The sequence below is a fragment of the Mycteria americana genome, chromosome 4, assembly GCF_035582795.1.
Source record: "Mycteria americana isolate JAX WOST 10 ecotype Jacksonville Zoo and Gardens chromosome 4, USCA_MyAme_1.0, whole genome shotgun sequence".
NCBI lineage: Eukaryota > Metazoa > Chordata > Aves > Ciconiiformes > Ciconiidae > Mycteria > Mycteria americana.
In genome coordinates, this window is record NC_134368.1 from 72,663,341 (window position 1) to 72,684,846 (window position 21,506).

Sequence of the window (21,506 nt, forward strand, 5' to 3'; positions counted from 1 at the left end):
CGGTGGCATGGGGGGAGAGAATCGGAAGGGCAAAAGTAAGAAAACTCAGGGGTTGAGATAAAAACAGTTTAATAATTGGTAATAAAAATAATAATAATAAATTGTAATGAAAAGGAAAATAACAAAAGAGAGGGAGAGAGAGAGGAACAAAACCCGGGAAAAACAAAAAAAAAAAGTGATGCAACTGCTCACCACCTGCGGACCGACGCCCAGCCAGTTCCTGAGCAGCAATCACTGCCCCCCAGGCCAACTCCCTGCAGTTTATATACTGAGCATGATGTCATATGGTATGGAATAGCCCTTTGGTCAGTTTGGCTGTGCCCCCTCCCAGCTTCTTGTGCACCTGGCAGAGCATGGGAAGCTGAAAAGTCCTTGACTAGTGTAAGCACTGCTTAGCAACAACTAAAAACATCAGTGTGTTATCAATGTTATTCTCATACTAAATCCAAAACACAGCACTATGTCAGCTACTAGGAAGAAAATTAACTCTATTCCAGCCAAAACCAGGACATGCTGCAAGCATGGCTCTATTGGGAATGAGATGCCTTTGAGGAAGAGCAATATTAAAAAGTATTCAAAGCTGTAAAAGTATAACCAAATTCTCGCAATCTCCTTTGTACGTAAATAATAAGGTATGAATTTAAGATTTTGAAAGGACATATTTTACAAAATTGAAATAAACACTAATACATGCAAGGATCTTGCATGTGTTACGGCATGGTGTTATGGCATGTCCTGAAAAAAAATACAATCAGAAATTACTATTTTAATGTAGCAATCAGAAATCTAACTTAAAGGAAAATCTTTGTGTTGATCCTCCATACATAAAAGTGCTCAGACTAAAATTTCCTGAAGACAAACATGGCTGTGGGTAGCACAGCAGACAATGCACTGCCCTTGGCAGTGGTATGGTTTGGGAGGAACTGGGAAGCCGCAGTCCAAGTCCTGAGGTGAAGAGCAGTGTCATGCATGAGGGCTGCTGTGGGGCAGGAGAGCTGAGACGGGGAGGTGGCGTGTCCCAGAAGCTGGGGTGGCAGCGGTGTGGACAGGCAGCAGGGTGACTCATAAGCACCGGCTGAACACATGTGGCTGGAGATACACAGCCAAGGGGGCTGGTCAGGAGTGGTCCAGAGTCTGGTCTTGCTTCTCCCGGAAGCCCATGACATGGTTAAAATCAGCAGGCTGGAAACTTTGATGTGAGTAACTGTGACCACACTTGATTATTCCAAAAATTTTTTTTCTTCATGTTTAAAGGATGTACTAATAGACATCTTTGGGTTTATGATTTTTATGGGTGAGGTCAAGGCTTTTATATGCAAGAAAAACAACATTAACAGAAGCAGTAACAATTCCACATTTGGGATTAGATGTGCATAATGTTTAGATGCAATGATTTCATGACCTTGAATGTTTAAAGACTTTGCTATCACAAATCCCGGGTTTAGTTTTAAATTAGAAGACGCAGTGGGAGTTAGGGCCTGCCGCCGCTGGAGGGCTGCCTCACCACGGGGAACCAGGGTGGGCTGCTCTGTTCCCTCAGCCTGGGGGAGGTTACTTTGTCATCATTATCCTGTTGCCAGTACTGGAAGAAGAAAAACGAGTTTGCTGGTGTTAAATCACAACAGCTTTATATGCAGGTAAATCATTATAGTTTGTTGTCGCAATAATCCTATACTTTTTTTTTTTTACACCAGTATAAACAGGGATTGTCCCTTGTAAACTTTTTTTGCAGTTTTCCTGCCAGCCCTTAAGGATACACCTCCAGAAGCCTGAGCACAAATGTTGTTGTTGGGGGGGTGTTTGCAAATTGAAATACAACAGAAATGTCTGTCTTACAATTGTGTTCAGACCTAGTACCATTTGACTTCCAGATACAGAGTTGACAGCAGAGCTCCTCCCACACCATACAGAATCCCAGTGCATTTGCTGTAACCTGATTTCCCTGCTGAAACACGTGTCTCCCTTTGGTGCCTGGAAGGTGATTGCTGTCAGTGTGGTCCAGATGCGTGTGAGTTACTCACAGGCTGCACCCATGGGTGCTAGCACTTTTCCACCAAGAGGAGAAATGTATCAGCTGGCAAGCAGCACTGGCAGGCTACTTGGTTTCATGGTCAGTGTTACTTTGTGGAAAACTTGCCTTTTTTTTCTTTCTCTTAAGTTTTCTTGTTAGCCAGGACATCCATAGAAGAACCTGTTTGGTTCCAGAGAAGGAACCTGCACCTCTTCTTTCCACCCCTCCTAGCCAGATGAAGAGCCAGAAGTACCACAAGGGTGACCACATCCTTGCATGGGGACAAGGGCAGTAACAGAGTGGTACAGCTCACGGCTGTAACGCAGGATTTTCCCTGCTGCCAAAGACTTCCTGTTGAGAATTACACTCTGCAGAAACAAAAAAATACTCAATGTTGTAATGTTTCCCCACAATAGCATGCTCCAGTCATACTATAAACAAGGTGCTTTGAAGTACAAATGTTTTATTGCAATGTTTCATTATTTACAGTACCGTTCACTTTGTCCCTGGGTGCTACCAAAGTGCAAGCCATTTGAAACAGAAAAGCTAAATGATGGTAACTCAATAGCAAAACATGACTGTGCCTGTGCTCATACTGTCCTGCCTCTTCCCTGGTACCAAATGCAGAGAAGTTTGCTGCTCTCCCTGGTCACCTGGATCAACGTGGTAACACGAAACTTTGGTCACAAAGGATTGTCAGTTGTTGGTCTGCTCAAGGTGATGCAGGAACAGGAATCTGCAGTCTTTCCAGCTGGACTTTACTCGGAATTCAGAGTTTCTAACTGCGTAACAAGAGGCCTTTGTACACAGCACTGTCAAGTTCCTATTTCAATTTTTGATGTAAGTACTGGTTCCAATTCTTTTTATTGCTGTTTCTCTTTGGTTTATGTAAGCTTTAAGTCATCTACCTGTTTTGAGGCTAGATCTTCCTGGCTTAACTATCTTAAAAGAGCCAGTACCTCTCAAATTACCAGAGTTGCTATTGGATACTGAAACTGGAGATGTCATCTCCTAGAGTTGCATTTAAAGGTCTTTACAGCATACTGTACAACTTCTATTATGTGTTTCCATTTAGTATAAAAATGGTGATTCAGACTCCACTGAAGCCTACATTTTCACACACTATCATCTCAAAGTAGGACAAATTACACTGGTTACTTCAGGAATGGCCTCTCAACAGAAACTTGCCTTTTGTGTGAGTGTAGTTACTACAAATTTTATCGAAGACTTGAGAATTCCTGTATTCCAGTGGCTAAACTCAGGTCAGGAATCTTTTCCGCTTTCTAACAAGTGTATTAGCTTGAGAAAGTATTTTGAAAGACAGTTTTCAGACTGAGTACCTACAATTTCCACTGCTGCCAGCAGTCCCTTGGGAGGTGGGCAGTGAACTTCTCTGCTCCAGTTATCTTAGTGTGCAACAGGGATATCATTACCTTCTAAAACTTGAGATGCTTTGTGTTACAAAGCTCTTGTACAATTAGGAAATGTTTAAGACTACATTCCTGAAAATAAGTTATATTAAACGGCACTTGAGTCCTCCAGAAAACATGTAGCAGGGCTGTTGGGTAAGGCTCAGCAGTACTAACTGCTGCTCGCTCTCCTCACCCCATGCCTGGTTCACAGTTCAATAATGAGTCCCTGCAACAGCTGCCTCAAATGATTCTGAAATTACAACTTCTCAAAAATGGGATGATTGCAGCTCTTGGCAGGTTTTCTCCTGTGAGTCACGCTTCTATTCCATGTTTTCACAGGCTGTTCTGTATCACTATTGACAGAAAGCCACCAAAAGCTTTACAGTTACAGAAGGTAACATTTTCACAAAGAAAATGCATTGGTTTTATTTCTGAACCTACCATACAAAACACGGTGTTTAAAAGCTCTGCAGTGCCTCTCTACTATCATTCCTCTGGAATTTGGAGGTGGCAGCGGAGCTTACATGCAGTCAACAACGTTGCTGGATCCTTGGCCCACGTCCCGGATCTGGCTGCTCAGACAAGAGCACACAGCCACGCCCGCCCCTGCCCTACAGTGTGACACAGAGCCGACGAGTTCCCACCTAAAGATGGCAGCAGAGGAAAAAAAGAAAAGTAAGTTCCTATCTTTTCTGAGCAACTTGAAAATATTTTTCTGTGTCTGAAATTCTGTTAAACAGCCTAGCTGTTAACTCTGCACAAAAATACACCCCACTAGTTTATTCTTATTATTTCTCTGGTAAATTTAGTGGAAAATTAGATTGAAACAACCAGAATAATGTAGATCCTTATTGAATGAAGGGAAGAGGACAAGGGATGGAGAGGAGGAGGAGGTGCTTAAATATTTACAAGAACAATCTAGTGGCATAAGCAGCACTTCTGCAACGCTAGTCATGGATATTACTCAATTATTACCAAGAAACAACAGATAGACTCCTGCTGCACACTATTTCTATTATGTTGTGTTTTCATATAGCCAGATTTCATTAAGCCGAATAACAAATTTTAAATTACCTATTCACTATGGGATCAAATGCTTCCACTGTATTCAGGTATGCGTTGCCATTGTGACCTCCAACTGCAAAAATTTTACCCATCAGTGTCGCTATGCCAACGCCACCCCTCGGAGTTGTAAGCTCTGCTACATATTCCCATTTGTTACTGCGTGGGTCAAACCGCTCCACTGAGCTCAGTGGAGAGTTGTCATCAAAGCCACCTGCAAAGAATCATCATATTATCAGTTTTTAGCCACTTTTAGTGCTGGTGATATCCAGGACTGGCATTATCAGGCTATTCTCAGCATTCAGTGGGCTAGTGTCCAGTTTTTACATGAATTTTACAAGCTCCTAAAAATTAATCTAACAGCTCTCCCTCCTGTCACCGTACAAGCATCACCAAGAGTGACAGTTTTCTTCTACTCAAGTTGCAAGGAGAGGTATTTCTATTATTTGTCTCCTTGAATTCATCTTACACATAGTTACAATGAAACAGCTTCTAATTTGGAATAGAAAAAAATCTAAGACCAATAAAAGGATGGTCCTGATCTTATTTTGGCTTAAGCAAAGCACACTCTTGCGGTGTTTTCAAATTACAGCATTGCTGAATACTTAAGTAGGGAAAAAAATCCTCAAGTAAGACTTCAGTGATGCATTCCCCTTGCTGGAGCAGCTGTCAGAGGAGCATTTTACTCAAAACTTTTTTAATCACTTATGATAATACAGAAGGCAAAGCTCTGCAACTATCACTATGGCATACCTACCTGGCATCTTCCTCCCTCAGGAAAGCAGGTAAATGCAAGATAGAGCAGAACAAGACAGGCCTAGGACAACAGGCTGTGGAGTAAGTGTAATCACCATGTGAAAAAGCTACTGTTGCCTACCCTCAGAACTAGAATGCTTTAACAGTGTCTGAACTTAAGAATCATTTTCCTAAAAGGAAACTGAAGATTACTGATCTCAAAAGGATTTTCTATATACATATTGTCCTGAACAGTATAGCCCTCCTGAAATGTGGGTTAGCAACTGCTTTTTATTTCCTCGCTAACATACCTTCATTTAAGTGTTCCCTGGTTGTGCTTGCTTTCTTCTCCTGCCCAAGAACACAAAGTACAGGTCAGGCCTATCTGTTCCTGTTCCTCTAGCAACAACAGCCTCTTCCAAATGCCAGTACTTGGCAGAAACAGCACTACAAAATGCCACACTCACCGACAACGTACAAGCAGCCGTGGAGCTCACTGACACCATTGCCAGCTCTTCGCTGACCCATCTCTTTCACTTCTACCCACTTATCCAAATGGGGGTCGTATTTCTCCACACTGGAAAGAGATGCTACACCGTCATTGCCACCCACCGCGTAAACATGGTTCTAGAAAACAGTTGTATAGAGAAAGATTATTTGTAATGTATATGTATTAATTGTAAAAAGCAATTTTAACATTGCTTTTCATAAGCAATGTTAAAATTATAGGAAAACATGGTATATCCATACAGTCCTAATTATTTAAGAATTCCAACAACAATTATCTAACAACTTGTAAATGCTATCTTCCAACTAAAGAAGTGAAAAAGTTATGTAATGTTGCAGATATTTTGCAGAGTATACATGGCGATGGAGATTAAAGCTCAGATGCATTCAGCACCTTTAAACATAGTAACCATGACAAACCAGAGTCTTCTGAATGAGACATGAAGCATTAGCCTGATGTTGTTAGAAGGGTCCTGGTACTTGCTCCCAGTACCTCAAATACTGTTGAAACAGGAAGTGCAGTTCAATTTGAAGTATTATCCTAAATATCATCTTTTGCACAGTTCCATAGGATTTTGATGACCGGAGGTGCTCAGACCCACCAGCTGCATTTTGTTTCAAATCTTGTGTTCTGCCTTGTAAAAGCAGATTTGAAAAGTAGGTCAGTTCCTCAGTTGGCCCCGACTTGGGATGAACCAGTCACTTACCACAAGGGCTACAGAGCCGACTCCTCCCCTGGGAGTGTTCATTGGGGCAACTGCACTCCATCGATCAGAATCAATGTCATATCTTTCCACATCACTGAAGCAAGTGTTGTCATCTAAACCTCCTATTGCATAAATAGGGCCACCAAGGGAGGCAAGAGCGATTCCTCTCCTAAGAAAACCATGGGATAATTACCTCAGTGCAAATCCTTAAGGAAAAGGGAATGGGAAAGACACATCAAGTGCAATGTTACCTGACTAGCACCTGTTTCAAACTATGGGAAAAAAGTAACAAAATTTTAAAAGTGAAGTTTATAATAAATAATGACCAGTAACTGTGGCTGGCCCTCTGCACACCTGGTGTTAGTCTTGCAGCTTTATCCTGAAAGTCTTTTGTATGTTTGCAGCCTCCCATTAGAAGGAGGCAATCCTAATTTCACCTCAGCTTTCCCAAGGACCTTATGTTATCATGTGATCCACGAACAGGACTGTTGCAGCTAGACTGCAAAAGACAAAGCTCCTGTTTAAAAAAATAAAAAAAAAAGGCATGGAATACTGTTTTGACTGAATGTCACCTAAGGCCCAAGTCCTCTACTTACATGCTTGGATATATGAGATTGTCTTAGTTATTTGATTTCTCTATCTCAGTACTGAATTTTACACCTCCTATCTTGTTTTATTGAATCTGATGGAGAACCAAAACCTGCTGGTTTTGTTAGTATAGCTGCTGCTACAATTTGGGAATGATTTTTGGGGGGTGATATTAATATATATTAAAATGCAAATCTGTGCTGGATATTAGATGACTGAACTTTAGCAAGATTTAACTGCAATTTCTTCCATTCTGTTATTTTCTATTAAGTCTGTGTTAAAATAGTTGTCAGATTTTTTTCTACTGAATCTACCAATATGAGTACAATCAGTACTACGAAATTAAAAGTATAGTCTAGAATGTAAGCGTTAAGTTTCTGCTTTAACTACCAAGACAGGTGATTTACCATTTCACTGAGGACATTCTTGTCTCATTACACAGAGGGCAGGTTTGCAAATACCTAGGCAGGAGCAAGGGAGGCACAATCTTTCTACAGAACAAACATTGTGGCAATATCCTGGGCTTATCTTAAATTGCCTCCGCAGATAATGGAGACACCATCAATAGTGGCAGTTCTTTCTCAACTAAGTATTCCAACACCACCTCCATGAATGGGAGAAGTGGAGTGTAGCCAAGGCACAGCAGCCCTTTCATTTACCAAGGTACTGAGTAAGGAATGTCACCGAAATCTAGGGCTGATGTTTGCTGAGAATATGCCCTGGGGTGGTGGCAGGAGGGAGGAAGAGGAGCAAGAAGCCACTTCTATGAGTCTGGGTCTTCTACTTTGATTAGGTCACAGCTACAAGTAGCTTTAGGACTTAGCCATGCTCAGTGTTTTACTCCTACTTGTACATGATGCTTTTAGAAACAGCAAATAACAAAATGGAATGCAGAATTAAGGAGGTTGATTTAAATGACAGCAGAAGCAAAGAATTACAGATCTGTGAGTGCAGTAGCTTCTTAAAAGAATCTTAAAGGTCAAAAGGCAAGAAAAATCCTCAATCTGACTTTCAGCGTTTTAGTGCTTCCGACCTTTTGTGGCAAAAACATAGGCAGCTATTGGTTTCCTGGGCATGAAGTATTTCACTGTGCATGTTCTGCTGGCAGTTATCTTGCTTGTTCTTAAAAAGAGCAAAAAAACCCACAGACCCAGTTAATCAGTTTCAAGTTTTTTATCGGGCATAGCAGAAAGGCCCTAGATATAAGAATCTAAGTACAGCGGGAGTAGAAGAGTGCTCTGCTCCAGAAGCCAGGCCCCCCAAAAAAGAAAAAGATAATAGAGCAACAAAAGAAAGCCAAAGCATAAACATAACCAATGTTACCAGCCAGGGCCTTTCCCTAGCAAGAGGGATTATGCAGTTTGGCACAAAATACTTATAGTATGTTATGGACAGCTTTGTGTTTGTGCAAATATGTGATGTATGCAAGCATGTGATGCAGATTTGTATTTGCTTTACAGCTAGTAAATAAAGGTGTTTGATAGCATAAAGCCCCAAAATAGGAAAAAAAATTTCCTAAAAATAGCACAGTTTGGAAACCCAAATAAAGGCAGGACAGACGTGATGTTTTTCAGCATCAGCCAGAAATGATACATCACAGACTAGGACTTAAATTTTGGATGATGGGACACGTACCTCTTCGTGTTCATTGATGCCTTCATCATCCACTTGTTTGTGAGAGGATCAAATACTTCCATGCTTCCTAAGTGTTCATTTCCATCATGTCCACCTACTGCGTAGACTTTACCTGAAACACATACACATCTTTCAATACAGAGATTGCTTGGCAACATTTCTGATTTCATTTATGTAATACCCCTGCCTATGTGGAGACAAAAGCTCAAATAAAGGTTAAAGTTTTCAATATCAGGATTTTAATAAGTATGGACTTTATATTTTTATATGCTGTACTCAACCAGAGATCTGCTCTAACATGGACTTTTATAGAAAGCTTGAGATACGTAGACAAAAAAAATCTTCCCATAACTTGAGTACTGCAGGTCAGATCAGTTTTGTACATTTATATCAGTCTGTCCACATACTCTATGGGGAAAAAAAGATCTCTGTTCTGCTGCAGCAACACAGCGGCTACTGTGTACAAGACAAAGTTGCATCATGGGTGCTAAGCTGTTCTGGACTTACAGAACCGCTGTTCTGTAAGCTGTTCTTACTTACAGCTGCATCATGGGTGCTAAGCTGTTCTGGACTTACAGTTGCATCATGGGTGCTAAGCTGTTCTGGACTTACAGAACAGCTGTTCTTACTTACAGCTGTTCTGGACTTACAGTTGCATCATGGGTGCTAAGCTGTTCTGGACTTACAGTTCCATCATGGGTGCTAAGCTGTTCTGGACCTGGTTTCAGAAGATGGAGGCCCAAAAAGGTAGGTCTGCTCTTGGAAGAGGTATGGTCTTTGTGACTTGCCTGTACGGATTTACGTATGAAGGGAGCTAGTATGAATACTAGCAAATTCTGGGTAACTCTGCTGTGTAAGGCTATTTCTTTATAAATGGATTAAAAAAAATTAAATCACCTATTAAGGCAAGAGGCTATATACAGTTCACAGAATCACAGAATAGTTTGGGTTGGAAGGGACCTTTACAGGTCATCTACTCCAACCCCCCTGCAATAAGCAGGGACATCTTCAACTAGATCAGGTTGCTCAGAGCCCCATCCAACCTGACCTTGAATGTTTCCAGGGATGGGGCATCTACCGCCTCTCTGGGCAACCTGTTCCAGTGTTTCACCACCCTCATGGTAGGAAATTTCTTACTTTTATCTAATCTAAGTCTACCCTCTTTTAGTTTAAAACCATTACCGCTTGTCCTATTGGAACAGGCCCTACTAAAAAGTTTGTCCCCATCTTTTCTTATAAGCCCCCTTTAAGAATTGAAAGGCTGCAATAAGGTCTCCCTGGAGCCTTCTCTTCTCCAGGCTGAACAACCCCAAATCTCTCAGTTCACAGTAACGTCTTTTCAGTAAGCATGCTCTCAGATTGTTTCAGAATCAAAAACCCCTTCAGGGGGAAGAAGCTTTACTAAATTGAAGAATATCCAACAGTTAAGCCATTGCAAGACAGATTTATTTAGTAAAAGTACCAATTCCAGCAAAAGGAGCAAACAAGTGCCTTTTGAATAGGGTTGCTTGAATAGGGTTACTGACCTCCCACAGAGATCACACCCACATGCCTTCTCCTGCTGTTCATTTCGGGGCCGAAGAACCAGTTGTTCTTACTGATAGAATAACATTCAATGCTGCGAAATGGGTCACCTGATCCACCTCTACCACCGACACAGAACAGCACACCTGAAGACGACAAAACAGATTTCCAGAAAACTAGCAAGAAGATGGGGGATAAAGTTGTACAGCAGAGTGAACTGAAAATTACATAGTTCAGGAAAAGTCGTATTTCACTTCGAGGGGCATGGTCACTGCCCTGCATAATTGGATGCTGGATTTTTGGCCTTTGCTTGGCATGCTGCTATGGCAATTAACTGTGCTTTTGCAAAATCAATGCATATTTTAAATATGCTTTTTGTGATTTTGCTTAGGGAGATAATCAGATTGTTTGTTAAATATAACAATGTAAAAATGAGGATTTGCAGTCTAATATTCACCACTGACTTTTGGTGTAGGTTAGTCAAAGAGTTTAAAAGTTAGCTCAAACTTCTCACACCGAAAGATAAGTAAGTGTCCACTCTTTTCAGTATAGGTTTGAGCATATTGCCTGGTCATAGCATACTTATTAACAGTTCTAGCTTTAATACAGATAGAGCTGATCAGGATAAATAAATAATGCTTTAAAGAAAGAAAATGACTGCTAAAGTTCTGCTAGGAAAACGCAGCACATTACCTAATTACCAGAGAGGTACACAATGGCTTTCCCAATTTTGCATTAAGTCATTAACAACCATTTATACCAAGCTATCTAACCCTGCACAGATGCGCTACTTTTTCTCCACACCACTCCCTACTGGATAATCAGACACACATTTAATTACCAGCAGTCTGCTTCCTTGGTGTTGTGCGAATGGAGTACTCAAAGTCTGGCACTGCCCTGCTGCTCAGGTGAAGGTGGTAGTTTCTTGCTTCATCCAGCAAATCCCTACATTTTAGATTCTGCTTGACAATCTCTTCCTTTGCCACAACACCCATAAGGAAACAAATGGGCAAGAGAGGCAGCCGTACCTGACAGAAATGAACACAGTTGGAGTAACTGGCTGAACTGACTGAGTCTCACCATTTACAGTGATGCACGCATAACAGATGGCAGCTTCTAAGCTAGCTGCCAGCCCCACACTCTTCACTAAAAAGAGCGGCTTTCATATTTTTTCCAGAATAACAGCAATATGAACGGTTCTTTTTAGTGACAAACATTTGCTACAACTATTTGCATTTAAGCAGCAGTGGAGAACTGTCCCTTGGCCCAGGCTGAGCGGAGGAAGTAGAAGTGCCACTGCCTGTACTGCAACTGTGCCTGCCCAGCATGGCACAGGCAGCATCTGTGACTTCACCAGGATAGCCCGTGTCAGGTTAGTCTGCTGAGGGTATGACTTTTCAGCTCATTGCTATGCCAGCATAAGAGGGCTTTTGCTAGAATGGTTCATTTTCTTTGGGTGGCAAGTCAAAAAGGAAACACTGTCAGCATGAACTAAGCGTCTGTTAAGGAGGTACTGCTAGTGCAGTAACACCTCTCTAGTGTCGACCTGACAGACTACAGGATTAAAAAGGAAAAAAAAAAAAAAAGTTGAGACTTAATTGTTTCCTTCTCCAAATCCTTCCTGTAGTTCCCCAGAAGAGAGCTGGTGACCAGGCTGAGGAATGGAAGGCTCTTTCCGGGTGAGGCTACAGCAGTCACTGCCCAGAGCAATCTCCAGTGACAGGGCAGATCTGAAATAAGGTCAGCCTCTCCAAGACTGCCTTGAAATGTCCTCCTCCCCACAGTCATTTATTTCAGCAAACCTTTCATTTGTCCTTGTGAGAGAAACGGGGAGGAATATGAAGTACAATCAGGTGCAAAGGTAGGACAGGTGTTAGCAAGGGGGAACTGAAGTAAACCACCATCTGACTTCCTAAGGTTTGGAGTCAACGCTGTCAAGCAGCTCCCAGTTAGCTCAGCAGCAACAGAGAAGTCCAGCATCTCCGGTGCTTCTCAGAGCAGCAGGATGGTGCTGTTCTATGGCTGACAAGTATCCCTGTCTTCAAGTAAGCAAGTGTCTCTACCAGTTCTTCCTTACCCACTTGCTTTCAGTCCTGCTTCTTCCTTTACTTTGGCCTGGCTTATTTTAGGCTAATTAAAAGCACCACCACAGCCTTGCTAATTAGACTCATGAGGTTAGTGATGCAGTAAGAACTCAAGGCTTACAAATTTAGAACCTTATTATAACAGCAAAACCCATAAGGCTGATTATGATGTGGATAATAACTGTGAAGAAGCCCAGTCATGTTTTCTGCTAGCAATAATGTCCAAACCAACTGATGGCTCCATATACTCTGGCAAATAACCCATATTTATTTACAGGAAGAAGTTTACTTTGTTCTAGAATCTGGTTTCCATGAATAGAATAAAGCTGTTAATCTAATCTGCTAGCACAACTGGGCAATAAAATCTAATTTTTAGATTTTTTTTTTTTAAATCTCAAATTATATTGCCTGTAAATTTAATTACAGTGTACTAAGGAAGGCTTTTTTGTACCAAAAACCTCATGCTAGTCTAGATGAAATTGAAGGTTTTTTGGAAGACAAGTTAATAAACAGTTGTGATCTTTTACCAGGAAGTGTGAAAAATGATGCATGAAGACAATGACAGCAGCATGTTAGTGGACCGCTCGTTACATGATGCCAATATTAGCAATTCTGCCAAATGCAAAATATTCAAGTTGGAGTTCAGTGACAACTGAAACAGCACAGTTGATCCTACCTGCTAAGATACAGACAGCATTTTGCAGCACATGGCATGTACCCCCCCTCCTCCCCGGCACAGGTTCTCCATACCTGTCTCAAATACTATCTTTTAAACTCCCATAACTAGCACATATGGAGCTTGAATAACTGAAGTACCTAATGCTTTGACAGGAGGTCTGATGGGTGTTTAAATAAGTTCAGTTGAGTGACCTTTTGATACCTGTATATGTTTCTTTCAGAAGCAGTGGACTCGCATCAAGTCTAGATGATTAAACTGCAAACTCCTTCCGGATCCTACAGGTAACCAGCAGTGCTAGTCTAGTTGAGCATTAAAGGGTCTAGCATATGTTTCCTAGCCTGCTCGTAGGCTAACACATCCTGGTCTTTTGTTAATTAAAGATACAAAACATTCTAGAAGTAGCACAACTTGATGTGACACATCTCCATTACAGTTTTACTTTCCTAGCCATGTAAAAAACCTCCTCAACAGCTTTGCTCTCCTTTCTTAAGTACAAATACTTACCAGCAAGGGAAGCGAGTGTTTCAAGCTGTAGTAGTATCAAACCAAGTGAAGTGATGGCCTTATGTTCTCCACTATGTGTAAATCTAAGAAGTTTCTGCTCTAACACAGATGCAGTGTTTTGTTGGCTCCCCACCCCCAGCTATGAGCCTAAAGCGAGTACTCTTCTCTCTACAGAAACTGGAGAATACAACTTCTTCCTGATAGGCAAGAGATCAAACTTGCTTCCACTGCCAGTTCACAACTGTGAATACCAGATGAGGCACCAACTGCTAAGAACATTTTTCATCTTGAGATCTACCCAAGTAGAAACAGTTGATTATACAACTAAACCAGTGATGAGACAGGCACCCAGCACCTTGGTCTGCCCTACCTGTGCAAGTATTTCATCCAGCCATGTAGCATGATGCTGTGGATTGGCTAGCAGCCACTTCATAGCAGCATTGTAAACTTGCTTTTCATTTTCAATATTCAGGTCACTGGAGGACAGGAGTTTATGGAGGTGCTGTGGTGACACGCTCACAAAGTCTTCGCACTCCACCACTTCTGTAAAATGTTCGCAAGCATACTGATCGGCCATGTCCATCAAGTCAATGCGGTTGTGACTCTCTGCAAATGCCCTGACTGCCAGGCAGTTGGAGGGATGGAAGTGCAGCTTCATGTATTCACAGCACGCCTTTGCTACCAGTTCCACCTGAAGAATGCAAGCAGCGTACAAGAGAGGCTGAACATTATCCACCGTCAGAGTAAGCCGGGAGGAGTACACAAACTTCACTAGGTCTTCTATTGCATCGCCATCAAAGTCCCTGATCTCGATCAACGTCTGCTTGGCTTCAGCCATTTCTGAAAGAAACATGGCTCTGAAGTAAGGTATAACACAAGCTAGCACCAGTTTGTGGCATGAGATAAGCTTTGAACCAACCTGAAAAAAAAGAACAAAAACACCCCCAATCTTTTACTGGAGTGTCAGTTTCAGCTATGAAAAGGATGGACAGTTAAGCTGAAACAAGAATTCTGAATTCAATATGCATTGAGCTACTGTATTTTGTTCAAACAAATTAACTCCATTTGCCCTGTACTTCTGAAATTAGATTGATGTATCCCAAGCAGATCTGAGTTGTAATTTGACCACCAGAGTAGGGCAAGGCCGTAACACAAGGAAGCAATAGCACTGATGTACTGAACTTGCTTTTCTTTAAGAGCTGTGTCCTAGTTTTTAAATGAAACATCCTTAGGAACCTTCTAGATGCATCTTGGAGACAGGAAGAGACTCCTAGGTACTTGTTTGTTTTACGTGTATTCAGAGACTTTAGGGGGGGGGCGAATTGTAAAGTGACATTTTTTAGACTACTTAATTTAAACCTCTGGACTTTTGCTACTGTTAAGGAATTGATAAAGCTGTTTATAGAAGCAGATTCATGTAAAACCACAGTAATAACAGATATTACCGGGATTATTAAAAGTTACCAATCACTTCAAGATTTTTAGAAGCTGTTTAGCCACAAAAGATATTCCCCATAAAGATGAGGTATTTTTCAAAACTCTGATCAGAAAGTGCAAAATAAGCTTTTCACTTACAAAATTCTAGAATTCAAATACATTAAAAGAGAATGTAAATATTGAAGGTAAATTAACAATCCACTACTTATTTGTGTTACCGGAGTGCTTTCTTACAGCCTTTGTCATTCTGCAGTCTGCACTAACATAAAGGGATGGCTGAGTTAAGCAACCAGTTTCCCTGACAGACTTGAATTACATTTTCAGATGAAGGTGTTAAGAGTGAGCTGTCTCGCAATTTAAAAAAAAAGGGTATTAAATTATAAAGGATAATTTGGAGTTTTTTCCAGCTCTGAGTCAATACACAATTGCTCTACCCTTTTTAAAAGTGTGTATTATCAACACAAGTGTAACCTGACTGGTGAGCAGTAAGTTCAGTACAGAAAGCAAACACACATGAAAGAGTATGCAGATTAAAAGGGAGGAAAAGATGGATGGTTCAGTGTGAGTTAATTAGATCACTCCAGAAGGAACAATTCACAGACCTACCAAATGAACAAAAAACCAAACCAACAGGAGAAAAGCAGATGGTATGCATCTGCCACTCTCCACCTTCTAACGGGGAGCTGTTCATCTGACAGTAGGTGAATTCCAGATTAACTCTTTGGAGCAGAGGAAGTCCCCCTGTATGCTCCCATGGTTTATCACTGTTACAGTGTCAGCACTCCAACTAATTATAGTACTGATGCAAAAAGATGCTGCCAGCTGGTCTGGTATATCAGGGAAGGCTCCCAGGCCATTCTCACCTTCAGAGATTTTTATTCTGCCCATCATCCCACTCTCTAATTAGATCTTTCTTTTGAATTAAGTGGCTTCACTATTTTACCTAAATCTGCTTAATTTTAAATATCTAGTATGTTCTTGGTATTTCAAAATCAGAGTTCCCCTCCAGTTATTAACTATCATATTTTAAAAGCCAGCAATTAAATCAATAATTGGTCTGAAAACAGCAATGCCAGAGTTGCTCACTATCAGAGGTCACATAGAAAAGCAGAAAGTTCAGTAGAGAAGTAATTATTCTTAAAACATGAGAAATGCCTGAGCACTACAGAAAGAAAAATCAAGCCCTCCAGAAAATTCTAGTTCAAGATATAGTTACCAGTTACTTGAAAATCACTGATTTAGGAAGCCTTACGGTACGATGTACATAGGTTGCTCTAGCCTACATAATTATATTCTCTACCTGAGGACTGGAAGCCAAGTCATGCAATCTAATATTCTTAAATTACCAAAGTAACTCCACACAAATAATACAAATGAGCATTAATACAAGCCTAACTTAGGGCAAGTTAAATTGCAGTCACAGTAAAGTGTATTTTCCAAGCCAAGTTTGCCTAGCAGGAGTATACTTTTAACTATGTTTATAAAAATAAGACTTTCTGCCTTTTTTGCAAGGGTAGGTGGAAAGGGAGAAAGGCAAGGATGAGGTCAAGAAAAGGGAAGAGGAGGGTTGCTAAGAGTTCTGACATGAACCTTCTTCCCCAAAATGCCTTTTAAAATGACAGATGTAAAAACACTAATGATGAGCTCTCAGGCAAGTTCTGTTTCATGGCTCTCATGCTGTCCAGAGCAGCTTCAGTATTGTCATTCAGCATCCTGTGAGCATTAACTCAACTGTTATGAGCCACTGGACCTATTTGCTGCTGCATCTAGTGCCTGGTGACAGGCAATTTAATATCTACTGTGAAGCAGAACAGAAGAATGTTCTTGCTTATTCTACTCCTGTTGCCCACTGGGGCAGAAGGGAGAGAAACCCTCTTCCTCTCAGAGATTTCCATTGTCTCCCAAGCATTTTAGAAAGATGAGATGCCTCCTGGGGGGCACCAGGGATACATCTGTCAAGGATTTTCCCTGTTAATATCTAATAGTAAAAGTGGCAGGCAAACAATTTCTCCTAAAGGCATCTGTCATTTGTTCTTGGTATAGGAGCTATGCTTCATCTCTTTTTCTTAAATAACTATTTAGCACTACTAAGATGTCTAGCTAAGCAATTTGTAGGTGCTGGCAACCACTGGTACAGATGCTAGCTATAAATTTATTGTGATCAGGAGATAAGTAATATACAGCTGAGTTACAAAGAATGCATTAAAGCAATGCTATGCAAGAATCATAAAACTGGTTTCCTTCTCCTTTACTCTTTGATCAGCTGTAGAACATAATTGTCTGGGGTTTGTTTTTTATTTTCTTTCTTTGAGAATGCTGGAAGTTAGATTTGTTCCGGAAATCCTGTTTGTCAGGAAAGATCTAGCAGAGCAACACAGAATGCAAAAATAGAGATAAAATTGGGGATGAAAGAGACTACAAGGAGCTGAAATTGCACTGTAATATACTGATCAACTGTGGGAACTTGCTTAGAAGGCAAGTTGGGTGAGGTCATAGTCATGTACTTCCTCTCTCGGACTGTCAATATCTTAAATGTTTATGTATCAGTTGTAAAATTCCTATTAAATGAGAAAAAAAACCCATGAGCATATCTAGAGATGCCTCAGATCCAACAGGTATTCTATGGCTTCCATACCCCTGCCCAAATTCACAGCCACCTCCAGCACACTTATTTGTAGCTTAATCTTCAGACTGTTAAATGCAATGGATGTGTGACTATCACCTTCAGTGTAACATCGCAGAGCTCTCCAGCTTCAAAGAAGTGAAGAAGAGAGCTGTGAAAATCCTTCCAAGCCTCATTTGCTTCAAATACAAAGATGTCATCTTCACCATCACTATTGGAAGACCTAGTTTGCTGCTGCTGCTGTTGCTGCCGCCTTTTTCCCTTTATCAGATGTTTTGCCTGCTCTGGGACCATGGATTCTGAAGCCATTGGCTGTTTCTTTCTTCACTGCGTGAATCTTCAAAAAATCCTGCCAAGATAAAATCCAGCCCATCAGGAGTCAAGTCCTAAAATGCAGTTAAGTTCTGTTCATCTTCCTGTATAAAAAAACCACAAAAAAAGCAGATGAGACATTAGGTACTGCTAGTACTTAACAATTTGATTAACGTTATAAATACTACCTATAATCTTACTTGGGGAAGGTGGGAGGAGAAGGGGGGGGCGGGGGAAGACCCACAGTCAAGAATCCTATGCAGGTACCTTTAGGAAAAGCCATTGTTTGTGAACTTGTTGCCCACACTTCTTGAAAAAGACATGAAAAAGAAAGGCAAGGATGTATCTTCCAACATTCCTGATCTCACTGCTGTGGATGGCAGAGGAACAGAAGGGACATGGCCCACAGACAGCTGTGCTTCTTTGGTCCCTAAATAGCATCTCTCATCACTGCTGCCACAGACAGACTATTGATCTGACCCTGACAGGTATTTTGCACATACTTATTACTCAGCTTCCCTAGGTCTCTTCAAAACCTAAAGCAATCCTTAAGTGTTTTGTGCATTTATGCAAATATAAGCAAAATATAAAAAGCTTCTACAGAACAAGAATTTACACTTACAGAAAAATCCTGGAATGAAAATTATTTCCTTTTATGTAGCAACATTATTAATCTAACAGATTGGTATTTAAAGCATGACAATGAGTGTTATGCAAAAGTTTGCGCCTGCTTGCTAGCTTTTTAGGCTGTTTACCCAGTTTAGCTGAAGATATTTAAGGTGTCTAAGATTTATACAGCTTGGACTAAAGGAATGTTAGCTATCCTGACATCACAGCTTTCCCAGGGCTGAAAGATAAATCAGGGATACCACAGACAATGGGGAGAAGGCTTTTTCTGCTTGTGTCACTCAAATATTTTACTCTTCCTGCTCCTGTGAGCTTCAGTTAGGTTAAGCTTGAAGTCCACCTTTTTATTTGCAAAAAGAAGTTAAGCAATAGGGGAAGAGCAAATTTTTTTCCCAGTTCAGTAGCGTATTTTAAGTTTCAGCTCTGTGTGTCTAAAAGCCATGAAAGCCAACTCGGTGAGATTTAGGCTGTGCATCCACATGCTTTGTGGAAGATTACGAAGTCCACAAGTAAAAGTGAAATACTATTTGAAAGCATGGAGTTACTGAATCAGCTTACAAGCAAGAGTTCTGTTAGATTTTGGCAACGGAAGTAAATGGATTTGTAAGGTTTTAAGACTCTGGAGAGCATATTTAGTAGTGTGTTCCTCTCTTACACCGGTTAGCTTTGGTTTTCATGTTTTCTGGTTAATTTATTATGTTAATATATTATTCTTCATTCTACACTAAGAGTTGATGATTGCTGTAGTTCAGTGATTTCTGCTCATCGACACTGGTGTTGGAGGAAGTGGACTAACTGAAGTAACAAAAAGTTCTTCTACAATAAAAATGTAAGTCACATGTCTGGGGGCACAACTGATTTTCTTCTGCGATATTTTGAAAGTGTCCATGCCTCTTACTAAATTTACAACTCCTCATGCATCGGTACCAGAGAAAGAGCAGGAAGTGACTTGAGGCAATCATACTCATTTCTGCTGTAGGTCACAGAGTTGCCAGCTCCATGTTCTGTGTGGTGACAAGGCTGTTGCTGCACTAGGCCTGGCAGGTTAAAGGAAGATCGAACGTGCCTAGAATATTCACTACTGGTGCTGTAAGCAAGGTAAGTATTCTTCCTTTAAAAGATATCTAAGAGGAAGATCCCACTTCTTCCAAAACCACAAACTAGTTCAAAGATATTATGGATCACAGGATAGTTTATAGCAAGGAATACCTTTTTCAGCTGAAAACTTAACTTCTATTATGCCAGATTTGACAAATTACTATACTAAGATGTTTTTCTAGTTCATTAGGAGGAAAAATCTTGATATTTTGGTTCTCCTCTTTTAACTTCAAATTAATCCTCCACTACTGGTACTCACCACCTTTGCTTTGTTTAACACGCCCTTTGAAGAAGTCACTATTACCATTGAGATATGAAGCTAACTCAAAGCTTCAGAGGCAACCCACTGAAGTTACAAAAGTGAACACAGACAAGCAAAAGGAAAAAGAGAAAAGCTGAAATGCTGTACAAGGGTTTTGAAAAGCATCATGTATTATTGATTCAGAAGTAAGATATAGCGTCTTTAGCCTACGCTTCTAGGGAACTCTTGCTTATTTTGGTCCTTAACTGACACTCTCATTTCACCACTCCCTAGCTACTCACACCTAACAGTATTTTTACGGAGTAGAAATGCTGCTTTCAGACAGAACTGCCACTGACTACTAAATGATAGTTCGCAGCTCCCAAGTTGTAAGGTTTTTCCATCTGGCATATATGCTACATTTATCCTCATACTTTAACTGCAACTGCACATATACTCTCCAAAACTATTCTGTGTCTCCCTGTAAAAGACCCTGATAGTGTACATTTTACCTATTCTGGGTATGCCATTGTAAACACCAACACAAAGCCCATGAGTCTTAAGATAAATCAGTGCTGTTGGGGTGATTTTTTTTAAATGTTCTAAATAAACTGAACAATAACACAAAAGCTCTTATATCAGAGATATATATATACGTGTATATATGTGTATATATGTATATATATGTATATACGTGTATATATACATATATGTGTGTATATATATCTATATATATATGATATATATCTATCTATATATCTGATATATATTATATCAGATATAATATCAGATTAAGCTCTTGGAGATGCTCTGAGCTCTCACCTGTAAGAAAAGAAGTTGCACGCATATTTGGATTTATATACTTAGTACATACTAAGTACACACCTGATATTGCAGAGGAAGAAACTAGAAATCACACCAGAAGAGACCAAGGCCATTACTCCGGCACATAGCCATAGACAGGAGAAGCACATGTACAAGGGAGCTCCCAGTATGGCAATATCAAATAAGTGTATGGGAACATGAGAGCAAGTCAGTTACTGCTCCTCACGTAAAAGAAGTTTCTGCGACATGTTAAAAATTAACATGTTTAATATAACCTTAAGGAAATATCAGTAGTCTGACACGCTTCAGTTTCATTTTGATGAAACTCTGTGACAGATAATAATATCATGGATAAGATTTTTATTCTTCCCCCAAGTCACCAATTCAGGAGCATCTTGTTTCTGTGATACATCTCAATCATCCAAATCTTTTTAAGATATCTATCCACAAATCCTCCACTTGTCTTAGTTACAGCACCTCACAGTTTGAGTCTTCAAACAAATCATCATCTACTACTGGAAAGTACCAGCTATAGCCATTGTAAAGACCACTGTAAAGCAAACTTTGAAGGAGGGCCAGGTCACTGTATATATCCAGCTGGCTGTTAATTGTATCTGGCTTGAGAAATAGCACTATTATGAATTATATCATCTATTTGGGGATTTTCACAATCAGAGATTTAAGGTAAGTCAAGAGCCACTACCATACTTAACTTCTGTAAAAAGCCAGTCTTACCAACTTATGCACTACTTACCAACTTAAACACAAAGAAAAGTAATATTACAGATGTAAAACACTATTAAAATAATGATGTATTGAAATGTGTGATACAATCTATCACGACCGAGACAGAAGGAGAAAACAGATGTTTCATTTGCAGAAAATACTGGTTTGG

At 40.4% G+C, this 21,506-nt stretch overlaps 2 protein-coding genes and 1 long non-coding RNA gene across 17 annotated transcripts in view; 2 read left to right on the forward strand and 1 right to left on the reverse strand.

Moving 5' to 3' along the window:
• AFF1 (ALF transcription elongation factor 1) overlaps nucleotides 1–2,637 on the forward strand; it is a 135,836-nt gene extending 133,199 nt beyond the window's left edge. For 2 of the 3 annotated variants that reach the window (XR_012775591.1, XR_012775590.1), the window contains one exon: nucleotides 2,501–2,637. Coding sequence is in view for 1 of the 3 variants with exons in the window: in XM_075500864.1 (XP_075356979.1) it covers nucleotides 2,501–2,547 (47 nt within the window). In the remaining 2 variants the exon portion in view is untranslated. The remainder of the gene's footprint in view (nucleotides 1–2,500) is intronic. The other variant, XM_075500864.1, reaches the window with a different exon arrangement.
• Nucleotides 147–17,817, reverse strand: KLHL8 (kelch like family member 8). 8 transcript variants are annotated; one of them, XR_012775592.1, is made up of 11 exons: nucleotides 17,608–17,817; nucleotides 13,819–14,367; nucleotides 11,023–11,209; nucleotides 10,184–10,327; nucleotides 8,658–8,769; nucleotides 6,435–6,603; nucleotides 5,688–5,847; nucleotides 4,498–4,699; nucleotides 3,948–4,067; nucleotides 2,138–2,379; nucleotides 149–1,582 (listed from the first exon to the last, which is right to left on the reverse strand). XR_012775592.1 is itself a non-coding variant. In XM_075500871.1 (10 exons), exons 1-10 carry the CDS (start codon nucleotides 17,815–17,817, stop codon nucleotides 2,373–2,375), a joined length of 1,632 nt encoding a protein of 543 aa, XP_075356986.1. In that variant the 3' UTR covers nucleotides 148–2,372. The 8 variants fall into 8 exon arrangements, 7 of the variants coding, with proteins under 7 accessions (XP_075356988.1, XP_075356986.1, XP_075356983.1 ...); XM_075500871.1 differs by having other exon boundaries at nucleotides 148–2,379; nucleotides 13,819–14,139; XM_075500868.1 differs by having other exon boundaries at nucleotides 148–2,379.
• Nucleotides 9,372–21,294, forward strand: LOC142409396 (uncharacterized). Of its 6 annotated transcripts, none has more exons than XR_012775607.1 (7): nucleotides 9,372–9,404; nucleotides 11,389–11,553; nucleotides 13,165–13,225; nucleotides 13,623–13,826; nucleotides 13,921–19,280; nucleotides 19,434–19,545; nucleotides 21,086–21,294. It is a non-coding gene; the product is annotated as an uncharacterized LOC142409396 (long non-coding RNA). The 6 variants fall into 6 exon arrangements; XR_012775609.1 differs by having other exon boundaries at nucleotides 11,423–11,553; XR_012775610.1 differs by having other exon boundaries at nucleotides 11,426–11,553.
• Nucleotides 21,295–21,506: the final 212 nt, after the last annotated feature.

Bases quoted from the DNA above. Each gene is read 5' to 3' on its own strand.
- KLHL8 (XM_075500868.1), bottom strand. From the start codon at position 17,817: ATGGCTTCAGAATCCATGGTCCCAGAGCAGGCAAAACATCTGATAAAG. The intron at 8,770-10,183 runs GTCAGTAACCCT...TATGTGTTTCAG, and splicing joins GGGTGTGATCTCTGTGGGAG to GTAAAGTCTACGCAGTAGGT. The intron at 6,604-8,657 runs GTACGTGTCCCA...TGGTTTTCTTAG, and splicing joins GCATCAATGAACACGAAGAG to GAGAGGAATCGCTCTTGCCT.